Below are 12,000 nucleotides of genomic sequence, written 5' to 3' on the forward strand. Positions count from 1 at the left end.
TCAGAAACGGCCCATATTCATCCTCATCAGCCTTCAACAGAACAACAGCCTGTTCATGTTTAGCATCTGTGATGGACGGCAATTATACGCAGCAGCCGATCATGCGTGTGAAATTAATCGACTTGACGTGATGAATCAAGCAGCAGTCTCGCCTCCAGTCAAACCACAATCAAACACATATTTGTTTTAATTAGATAAAATGAAAGACTTCAGTGAGGATTGTAGGTGTAAGGGTATCTGTCTGTCTGTCTATCTATCTGTCTGTCTATCTGTATGTCTGTCTGTCATTCTGTCTGTCTGTCTATCTTCTGTCTGTCTGTCTGTCTGTCATTCTTTCTGTCTGTCTATCTTCTGTCTATCTGTCTGTCTGTCTATCTGTCTGTCTGTCTGTCATCTGTAATTCTTTCTATCATCCGTTCTGTCTGTCATTCTGTCTGTCTGTCATTCTGTCTGTCTATCTATCTATTGTCTGTCTGTCTGTCTGTCTGTCATCTGTCATTCTTTCTATCGTCTGTTCTGTCTGTCATTCTGTCTGTCTGTCAATCTCTCTGTCTGTCTGTCTGTCTGTCATTCTATCTATTGTCTGTTCTGCTCTGTCTGTCAATCTCTCTGTCTGTCTGTCTGTCATCTGTCATTCTTTCTATCGTCCGTTCTGTCTGTCTGTCATTCTATCTGTCTATCATTCTGTCTGTCTGTCAATCTCTCTGTCTGTCTGTCTGTCATTCTATCTATCTATCTATTGTCTGTTCTGTCTGTCTGTCATTATATCTATCTGTCTGTCTGTCTTTCTGTCTGTCTGTCTGTCATTCTATCTATCTATCTATCTATCTATCTATCTATCTATCTATCTATCTATCTATCTATCTATCTATCTATCTGTCATTCTTTCTATCGTCCGTTCTGTCTGTCTGTCATTCTGTCTGTCTGTCAATCTGTCTCTCTGTCTCTCTGTCTGTCTGTCATTCTGTCTATCTATCTATTGTCTGTTCTGTCTCTGTCATTCTGTCTGTCTGTCTGTCATCTGTCATTCTTTCTATCGTCCGTTCTGTCTGTCTGTCATTCTATCTGTCTGTCATTCTGTCTGTCTGTCAATCTCTCTGTCTGTCTGCCTGTCATTCTATCTATCTATCTATTGTCTGTTCTGTCTGTCATTCTGTCTGTCTGTCTGTCTGTCTGTCATTCTTTCTATCGTCCGTTCTGTCTGTCTGTCATTCTGTCTGTCTGTCAATCTCTCTGTCTGTCTGTCTGTCATTCTATCTATCTATTGTCTGTTCTGTCTGTCTGTCAATCTCTGTCTGTCTGTCTGTCTGTCATTCTATCTATCTATCGTCTGTTCTGTCTGTCTGTCATCTGTCATTCTTTCTATCGTCCGTTCTGTCTGTCTGTCATTCTATCTGTCTGTCTTTCTATCTGTCTGTCTGTCTACCATCCATCCGTCTATCTATCGATCTATCGATCTATCTATCTATTGTCCGTGTTGTCTGTCTGTCTGTCTATCTTTCTTTCTGTTTGTTGGTCTGTCTGTCTTCCCATCCATTTGTTCATCTGTCTGTCCATCTTTTTTTGTCCTCGCATTTGTTTGTGTGTTCATTTGTCTGTCTTTTCATCTTGTTCTTGGTTCATCCGTTTGTTCATCTGTTAAACTGTTCGTCTGTCTGCCTACCCATTCATCCATCTTTTTGTCTGTCTGTCTGCCCATTCATCCATCTTTTTGTCTGTCTGTCTGCCTGTTCATCCATCTGTTCACCTGTCTGTCTGTATGTCTGTCCATCTGTCTATTCATCTTTTTGTCAGTCTTTCTATCTGTCTGTTTGTTTGTCCTTCCATCTGTTTATTCGTCTGTCATTCCATCTGTCTGTATCTTCATCATTTGTCTGTCCATCTTCTGTTTGGCCATCTGTTTGTCTGTCCATGCGTTTGCCTGTCTGTCTGTTTCCATCTCTCTTTGTCGTTCCATCTGTTTGTCTGTTTGTTTGTTTGTCCGTCTGACTGTTCGTCTTTTGTCTGTCTTTTTTTCTGTCGGTTTGTCTCTCTCTGTCTGACTCTCTTTGTTTTTGTTTTTTCTGTCATCTGTCTGTTTGCCTGCCTGCCTGCCTCCCTGTCAATCTGTCTGTTTGTCCTTCCATCTGTTTCTCTGTTTGTTTGTTCATCTGTCTTGTCTGTTCATCTTTATGTCTGTCTCTTCGACTTTCGTCTGCCCGTCCATTTGTCTGTACGTCTGTCTTTTTGTCCATTTGTTTGTTCATCTGTCTGTCTGTCATCTATATGTTTGTTTGTTCATCTGTCTATCTGTCTGTCTGTCATCTATATGTTTGTTTGTTCATCTGTTTGTCTGTCTGTCTGTCTGCCTGCCCATCCATCTGTTTATCTTTATATCTATCAGTCTGTCAATTCATCCCTCTGTCCGTTTGTTTGACTGTCTTTCTGTCTGTCTACCTATCTTCAATTATTTTTCCTGTATGTTTGTTTGTCTGTCTGTCTGTCTTTCTGTTTGTTTATCTGTTCAGCTGTCTGTCCTTCTGTCTGTCTGTTCAACCATATGTTCGCCTGTCTGTCTGACCTTCTGTCTCTCTATCTGTCTGTTTGTCTGTCTGTCTTCCCATCCATCTGTTCGTCTGTCTATCTGTCGGTCTGTCTCTTCATCTCTCTGTCTGTCTGTCTTCCACCTGTTTGCCTGTTTATTTGTTCGTCTGACTGTTCGTCTTTTGTCTGTCTGTCTTTCTGTTTGTTTGTCTGTCTGTTTGTCTGTCTGTCTGTTCAATTGTCTGTTTGTTTGTTCATCTGTCTATATATCAGTCTGACTGTCTGTCTTCTCCTTTGCTCTTCTTCTCTTCTTGTCTCTCAATCCCACGGATCTGATTTCTCACTGAGATCCAGCAGCATATCAAACAGTTCGGAGCTTTGGCCAAAGACGAAGTGGTGCCAGAGAGCCAGAGAGAGAGAGACAGACAGTTTCTTCTCACTCATCTGCATTAGTCTCTTTTATCTGCTTACACGGCCATTCTGAAATGTAGTATATATAACGTCAGCTTTAGCTGTCTGAATAAAAATTAATGTTGTGCATTAATGCAAATGAAAAAAGAAGGCATTCGGGTCACCTACTATCTTACAATAATAGCCCTCATCAAATAAACACACATCAGCCAGATACGCTCGCTGCGCACTCGGTACTACTCCGAGGCATTAAACAGAGGGTGGACACTTATTGATTTTTTCACGGAGAATGAAGTGTTAGGATCATTAATGTAGGCGTAGGGGGATGAGCTTGTTCAAATCTTCATACATTAAAAATTTCCTACTGCAATCACAGAAAGCGTGACCAAATTACAATTATGGAAAATGCTGGAACAAAGCCATTTACTCTTTGTAGCTTGTTACTAAGCGCAAACATTGTAGTTACCGCATAATACGCTCCTGTTTATTTTTGTTTTGCCAGACTGGTTCCTGTAATGTGAATTAATCTGTCTGCATTCATTTAGAGTCAGGATGGGCGTGTGGAAGTTCGAGGACGGCATGGAAAGTCCATGTTGACCATCAGCGGGGTGCAACTCTCAGACTGGGGTCGGTTCGACTGTGAAGCTCTCAGCAGGATCGGAGGACATCAGAAGAGCATGTTCCTGGATATCGAGTGTAAGTCATGAACCAAATATTTTACATTTGACCCCAAAGTCGTCGTTCAAAATGCTACTCTCACGGGTACTTTTGACAGGACGTTGAAAATGCTTAAACGACCCTGCACAGACAAAACGCAGTAACTATACGTTTATTCAAAATTGAGTTCTGACTAAAACCGGGTCCAAATGTTGACATTGGGAGACCAAAACCAGATTAGTTTGGACGTGGCTGTAAAGGGTTCAATGGAAAGGAGGAGGCGAGAACCGGGTTGTCGGTGTGTATGATCACGACCCGGCCCCGCCCTCCGCCCTGCCACATTCCTCCCTTGTTCTCTCAGGCTGGGGAGCCCCCAGCATGACGTACCTACCCCTCTTTCCCTGGGGGAGGGCGTGCCCTAAGCCCCGTCTGCCTGCAGGTCATCCCCGTCTACCTGGACAAGGGGAGGGAAACAGAAATTATTCAACTGGGGGGGGGGTACTTCCTGTAACAGTGTAGTACCCCCCAAAAACACTGTAACATTTAAAAGAGAGGTAAAAGGCCAACGCAGAGCGGCAGTGAGAGAGAGAGAGGAGAGAGAGATGAAAAAAAAAAACCTAATCGCCGGTTCTCCGATACACTGTCGCATGGTCCTCGATCACTCCTCCACCCTCTCAGGCGGACAACAGCCGCTTCTCCCCGGGCGGACCGGAGTCAGACTCACGACCCCCGGCGACTCGTGGGGACACTCCTCCGCCCCTGGCAGCGGCACTACCGTTCCAGGCGGTCGGGGAACACTTCCCTCCTCCACTCGCGGACGGCGGTCTTCCTCTGACCCCTCCGCGATTCTGGGGGATGGCAGGGCTCTCCTCCGCCCCTGGCAGCGGCTCCATCGCTCCAGGTGGTCGGGGAGTCCAGTCCCCACTTGCCTCACGGACTTTCTCTCTCTCCACATGATCCTCTGCAGTCGACCTTTATCCCTCACAGATGCTTAATTAGCCTAATACGGGACCGGGTGTGTAGGCTCACGACCCGGCCACGGTTTTGTTTAAATCAAAGCATGTGATTTACACAGACCACTGTGGCCTCAGACTATAATCTGACGGGCCGATTTGGCTCAACTATGCTCTGATTTACACAAAACCGTGGCCGGGATAGAGTTTCTCTGTGGCCTTTCCACTATGGCATGTTTCACTCTCCTTTATGTCCACAATAATTAATTTACTCCCCTGAAAAATAATACATCCATTATTCTTTATTGGCCTCATAAAACGATTCTGGAAATTAATGTCCTCCAGTGGGGCCAATTACGGAAGGTTTTCTTCCACGTAACTACCGGTAATTCTTTCGATTCTAGTTCGTTTTCATGTCTGCGACTCAAATACCAAACAGTTGTCAGGGTCACTTGTTTTCATTACAGACAAAAACATGACCTTTGTATGCATTCGAATGAATTCGCCCCATGTGTTATTGTGGTATTGTTTGACTTGATTGTACTGTATTTCCATGCCATTTCTCAACATCAATTAAATTACACATTTGTCACCGTTATGTAGTTATATGATAAGTGCAACTGCAACTGTCACCGTGAGATTGTCCACAATAATTCACAAGAAATGCTAACTATGTGAGATACTCATTGAAGAAAGGGACTCGTCATTTCAGTTGCTTATCACACAGAATGCACAATGCCCAACTTGCCATCAGAACTCAGCGGGGGTATCTTCAGTGGTGGGGGGGGGGTCACTGCAAACGTGTGAAAAAGGACATTCTGAATAAGTGTGGCAGGAGGTAGCCAAGCGTTACTGGGGTGCTAATGAACTCATTTATTTAGTATGTGAGCTCCTCGCTACAGCTGAGTTGTGACAGAGGGCCGAGCATCAGTCTCTGTAATGGAACTCTGCTAGACAACATAACACAGGAATGATGCCTTCCCGAATGTAGACGCCCTCAGCGCTTATGCAGAAGCTCCAATGACAGCTAAAACTCTCATTCACAGGGTTTATAGTTTCATAACGTGATGTAGCATTATGGGACGTATCATAACGTGATGTAGCATTATGTGACGTATCATAACGTGATGTAGCATTATGTGACGTATCATAACGTGATGTAGCATTATGTTACTTATCATAACGTGATGTAGCATTATGTGACGTATCATAGCGTGATGTAGCATTATGTGACGTATCATAACGTGATGTAGCATTATGTGACGTATCATAACGTGATGTAGCATTATGTGACGTATCATAACGTGATGTAGCATTATGTGACGTATCATAACGTGATGTAGCATTATGTGACGTATCATAACGTGATGTAGCATTATGTGACGTATCATAACATGATGTAGCATTATGTGACGTATCATAACGTGATGTAGCATTATGTGACGTATCATAACGTGATGTAGCATTATGTGACGTATCATAACGTGATGTAGCATTATGTGACGTATCAGAGCGTGATGTAGCATTATGTGATGTATCATAGCGTGATGTAGCATTATGTGAAAAATCATAACATGATGTAGCATTATGTGACTTATCATAACGTGATGTAGCATTATGTGACGTATCATAGCGTGATGTAGGATTATGTGACGTATCATAACGTGATGTAGCATTATGTGACGTATCATAACGTGATGTAGCATTATGTGACATATCATAGCGTGATGTAGGATTATGTGACGTATCATAACGTGATGTAGCATTTTGTGACGTATCATAGCGTGATGTAGGATTATGTGACGTATCATAGCGTGATGTAGCATTATGTGACGTATCATAACGTGATGTAGCATTATGTGACGTATCATAGCGTGATGTAGCATTATGTGACGTATCATAACGTGATGTAGCATTATGTGACGTATAATAGCGTGATGTATCGTGATGGGGGGGGGTATACAATGTTGGACCAGAAACATACCAGTTACCATGTTCCAGTTGGACCAGTTTGTCCATCTTATGCTGGTTTGACCTGGTTTATTCATCAGGGTTCTGTTTTACTTTTACCAGATGCACCAAAGTTCCAGACCAACCAAACCATCTTCTACTCCTGGGAGGGAAATCCAGTGAACATTAGCTGTGACGTGAAATCCAACCCTCCAGCAACCATGCTGTGGAGACGAGATCGCTTCACCATCTCCAGTCCAGGGACTAGTAACATACGTATTCATACGGCAGAGGGGCGATCGATTCTGGAGGTGCAGTAACATTACAAATACATTTAGTATTTTGTTTTATATACACATTGTTATTGTTTTTTGTTTTTGTTTTCACTGTTTCATTGCTATTCTATGTCTCATCAGGTCACTCCGATGTCCGATAGGGATTTTGGACGGTACAATTGCACAGCACGAAACAACATTGGCGCTCGATACCAGGAGTTTATATTAGCACAGGCAGGTATGTGTTTACCCTCAACAATCTCAAAAGGAGATACTAAACTTACCTCAGACAAAGTCCAGGTGTATGCATATTCTCCACTATATGTTTAACAGTGTTTAAAGAGATTCTGGACTATATAGAGTTTCTTTTTTCTTTTTGTTTGTAGTCACCTCATCATAGAATATCAGAGGGCTTTTGGTCCTTCACGAGGTTCTATTTTTCATTTTCAATTTCCTAATATTGTTTCCAAAGTATGCGTTATTGGTGAGCATTTTTTAAACACTAAATTTTTTTCTAGGAATACACCAGTTTAGTGTGTATGGCAGTAGTAAACATTTAGAAATTAATGCTTTTTCAAACTAAAACATTTTAGTGTGGACTAAATTAGAACCAGTTTTTAAACTTTCAGTTTTTACTCTAAGCATTGATGTTTTCTTACAATTCAGCAAGAAACACAGTTCGTAACCTGTTTTACTTCTGTAGTATTTTGTATTTTCAAGTGAATCAGCATATTTAGTGAGAAAAAATGTATGGCGGGACAGAATTTTTTTCCATCAGGAATTTTTGTACAATTTATTACAAAGTTACTAGAGAAAAAGTTAATTTTGAGGATTTCCTGACCTGTAGGTGGTGCTCTCACCAAATTTGGCATGTATGCTCAGATCATAGTTGCAATGATGCATACCAATTTTTGTTTCAATAGAACAAAGTGTTGCTGATATACGGACTGATTTCCTGTTTTTGGTAGACTTCAGTAGATTTATTATGTCGTAATTTGGAAACGGTTGTGAAAATCAAAAATCCATCTAATAACTGTTCTGTCAGCTTGGTTTAAAGATCATCTGAGATAAAAAATTTTGGAATATTAGATAATGTCTGTAGGAGTAGCAGAGTCAATTATATATTTAATCAGAAGAAAAGTCAAACTTTGAACTGGTGGTGGTGCTGTAGGGTTGGTCTGGAAGACCCCAAAGTTGGCAGAAGGCTATTAAGGCCCATCCCAATAAGTGTGCCAAATTTCACAACTTTCTTCCAAACGGTTCTTGAAAAGACAAACTTTGAACTGGTGGTGGCACTGTAGGGTTGGTCTGGGAGACCTCAACGTTGGTCAGAAGACTATTAAGGCCCATCCCAATAAGTGTCCCAATTTTGACAACTTTCTTCCTAATGGTTCTTGAAAAGACAAAATTTGAACTGGTGGTGGTGTTGTAGGGTTGGCCTGGGAGACCTCAACGTTGGTAGGAAGACTATTGAGGCCCATCCCAATAAGTGTCACAATTTTGACAACTTTCTTCCTAACGGTTCTTGAAAAAACAAACTTTTAACTGGTGGTGGCACTGTAGGGTTGGTCTGGAAGACCCCAAAGTTGGTCAGAAGTATATTGAGGCCCATCCCAATAAGTGTCCCAATTTTGACAAAGTTCTTCCTAACGGTTCTTGAAAAGACAAACTTTTAACTGGTGGTGGCACTGTAGGGTTGGTCTGGGAGACCTCAAATGTGGTCAGAAGACTATTGAGGCCCATCCCAATAAGTGTGCCAAATTTCACAACTTTCTTCGTAGCGGTTCTTGAAAAACAAACTTTGAACTGGTGGTGGCGCTGTATTGTTGGTCTGGGAGACCTCAAATGTGGTCATAAGACTATTGAGGCCCATTCCAATAATTGTCCCAATTTTTACAACTTTATTCCTAACGGTTCTTGAAAAGACAAACTTTGAACTGGTGGTGGCACTGTAGGGTTGGTCTGGGAGACCTCAACATTGGTCAGAAGACTATTAAGGCCCATCCCAATAAGTGTCCCAATTTTGACAACTTTCTTCCTAATGGTTCTTGAAAAGACAAACTTTGAACTGGTGGTGGTGTTGTAGGGTTGGCCTGGGAGACCTCAACGTTGGTAGGAAGACTATTGAGGCCCATCCCAATAAGTGTCCCAATTTTGACAACTTTCTTCCTAACGGTTCTTGAAAAAACAAACTTTTAACTGGTGGTGGCACTGTAGGGTTGGTCTGGAAGACCCCAAAGTTGGTCAGAAGACTATTGAGGCCCATCCCAATAAGTGTGCCAAATTTCACAACTTTCGTCCTAACGGTTCTTGAAAAACAAACTTTGAACTGGTGGTGGCGCTGTATTGTTGGTCTGGGAGACCTCAGATGTGGTCATAAGACTATTGAGGCCCATCCCAATAATTGTCCCAATTTTTACAACTTTCTTCCTAACGGTTCTTGAAAAGACAAACTTTTAACTGGTAGTGGCACTGTAGGGTTGGTCTGGAAGACCCCAAAGTTGGTCAGAAGTCTATTGAGGCCCATCCCAATAAGTTTCCCAATTTTGACAACTTTCTTCCTAACGGTTCTTGAAAAGACAAACTTTGAACTGGTGGTGGCACTGTAGTGTTGGTCTGGGAGACCCCAAAGTTGGTCAGAAGACTATTGAGGGCCATCCCAATAAGTGTGCCAAATTTCACAACTTTCTTCCAAAAGGTTCTTGGGGCTGCCATAGACTTTGCGGCTTGGTCCTTAATAAGTAAGATTATTTAATGTAGTCAGTTTTAATGTCATGTTGACTTCAAATGTTCCCTATCAACATCCTTTAGATATGGCTTCTACTAATTTAACTGAAGCTTTTTTCATAGTGTGTGAACATTTAATAGTGAGCTTACTAATTTACCAGAGCACAGTTCTCATTTATACCAGAGCTGTCTAATATACCATGAAGAGAACCAGTTCACACCAAATCAGACTTCATTGAGCCCAAGAGAATATTACTGTGAACAAATGCACACACACTATTAGATACTCTTAAACACCCATACAAACATATACACATAAGAGCCATTTTACACAAAAGGCTGCTTATAGGATACAGTATGATGAGAATATACAGCCTTAAAATGGTGGTGGTGCACATGCCTTCAATTGATGGGGGGGATGTTTCTTCTGTTCCAGCACATTTCATTAGGGCTAGGCAGTATGTAACGATAAATGCTTCAATTAATGGTATGCTACATTTTCATCACATTACCTCATTAACTAGCATATTTAATTCGAAAGTGGCGTCCAGTTATCATCTCAGAAATAAAGCTGTTTATTTTGCATTTATTTTGGAAAATGTCAAGAGTCAAGATGTTAAGAATCATAGATGATATGCATTAATTGCACTGTGTAACGCAAATATTCATTAGAACATCACATTTTGTCTTTCCTTTGTCTTCCATTTTTCAGATGTTCCATCAAATCCATACTCAGTGAGCCTCACCGCCGTCTCCCAGCGTCTCGCCACCGTTACCTTCCTGAAACCTGACTCGCACGGAGGCGTTCCCATCAGCTATTACATGGTCAATTACAAAGACACAAGCTCTCTGGATTGGAGGACGATGAGATCACATGGTGTTCAGAGTGAGTGTCATATGAGCAATACATGAAATGTGAAGTGCTGGTGTTGAGGTTGCTCATTGGACTTAATGGAACATCAATGGGGGCGGCTGTGGCTCAGTTGGTAGAGCGGGTTGGCTGCCAATCGCAGGGTTGGCGGTTCGATTCCCGGCCCACATGACTCCACATGACTTCCTTGGGCAAGACACTGAACCCCAAGTTGCTCCCAATGGCAGGCTAGCGCCTTGCATGGCAGCTCTGCCGCTATTGGTGTATGAGTGTGTGTGAATGGGTGACTGGGACACAGTGTAAAGCGCTTTGGTAACCTCTAAGGTTAAAAAAAGCGCTATATAAGTGCAGACCATTTACCATTTATCTAAACTTTGTCTCAGATGCTTCTCCTAAATTTCCTCCATAGATATAACAACAGACACAAATGGTAACATTTGGTGCAACCAAGCGTATTGATAATGAGTTTGGGTGGTTTGTTCATTAAACTACTTTGACTTTTGTCTAAGAAATGGGCTTACAATGATTTGTTTCTGTTCATAAAGAGCCTATTAGCCAAGACAGAAAACAAAGCCTTTAAATAATGTTTATTCGCTAAAAACTAAAAAGTAGCATAAAAAGCCAATAACAAATAGATGCCTTCATGCATGGTTTGTTATATGCCTTAACTTTTGTCTTCAGAGCTTTGATATTATGAAGCAAAGACTGTTAAGAGTTCAACACCAGATCACTAAACGAGTAGTGGAAAGAGAAGTCGGCCTTGAAAACATTTTCTCTGGTCGGCTACTAGATAAACTAAAATATGGAGTGTAATTACTTCAGTTATATCTACATATTCTTTGTGGATTTTTAATTAAGAGCCTAATGTTCTGTGACGGCAAATTACTAAGTACAATAACTGCAGTCGCTGAGTGTGCTTAATTTTATTAGCGCTGTCTCGTGTAAATTAATGAAGACAATCATTTACATTGGCCAAGGTCTTAGATGTGTTTCCATAACACTATGATGATAAAATCCATATTCCATGCTGGATATTACACTGATTGCACACATTATTACAGCCTATGTATTCGTACTGCTTTTAATTCTCAGCCATGGCCTTATGGGTAACATATCACAACATGACCTGCTGAAAAACATTGTTTAGAATTTAATAGAATTCCTCATTATTATTTTTCTCAATAGCACAGAAAGTACTTGGATAATAAACATATATGTATATGTATATGTGATGAGGAGGAGGGCATGGCCGGGCCGCGAGGACGCACACCCATTGCTGAATTGTCCTAATCAGCCGCGAGGGGGATAAAGACAAGCCGGAGGCGCCGGTTCGAGAGAGAGAGACACACACACGGCCGCTGTTGATTTATGTCATAAAATTTACGGTGACTGTTCTGCTGGTTCCCACCTCCTCCTTCCCCATCCTGAACCCTGTTGCATCTCTGGAGCACTGGGAGAGACGAGGGGAGGGAGATGGGAGAGGGAAAGAGTGAAGAGGAGAGACGAAGAGAGAGAGAATAACTTGCTCACCGTCCCTGGACACGCCGTTGTCTGGTCCTCAACAGCTCCTCCACCCTCTGGGGATGACAGCCACTCCAGCCCTGGCGGACGGCAGTGGCACCTCCCCTCCTGG

The 12,000-nt window shown here is 42.0% G+C and overlaps 1 protein-coding gene across 1 annotated transcript in view; it reads left to right on the forward strand.

Moving 5' to 3' along the window:
* Positions 1–12,000, forward strand: part of zgc:152904 (uncharacterized protein LOC767777 homolog) — a 143,923-nt gene that overhangs the window by 112,329 nt on the left and 19,594 nt on the right. The window contains exons 9-12 of the mRNA XM_052126357.1: positions 3,480–3,630; positions 6,618–6,805; positions 6,911–7,007; positions 10,209–10,382. Coding sequence (XP_051982317.1) covers positions 3,480–3,630; positions 6,618–6,805; positions 6,911–7,007; positions 10,209–10,382 — 610 coding nt within the window. The remainder of the gene's footprint in view (positions 1–3,479; positions 3,631–6,617; positions 6,806–6,910; positions 7,008–10,208; positions 10,383–12,000) is intronic.

The sequence above is a fragment of the Xyrauchen texanus genome, chromosome 5 (assembly GCF_025860055.1).
Source record: "Xyrauchen texanus isolate HMW12.3.18 chromosome 5, RBS_HiC_50CHRs, whole genome shotgun sequence".
NCBI lineage: Eukaryota > Metazoa > Chordata > Actinopteri > Cypriniformes > Catostomidae > Xyrauchen > Xyrauchen texanus.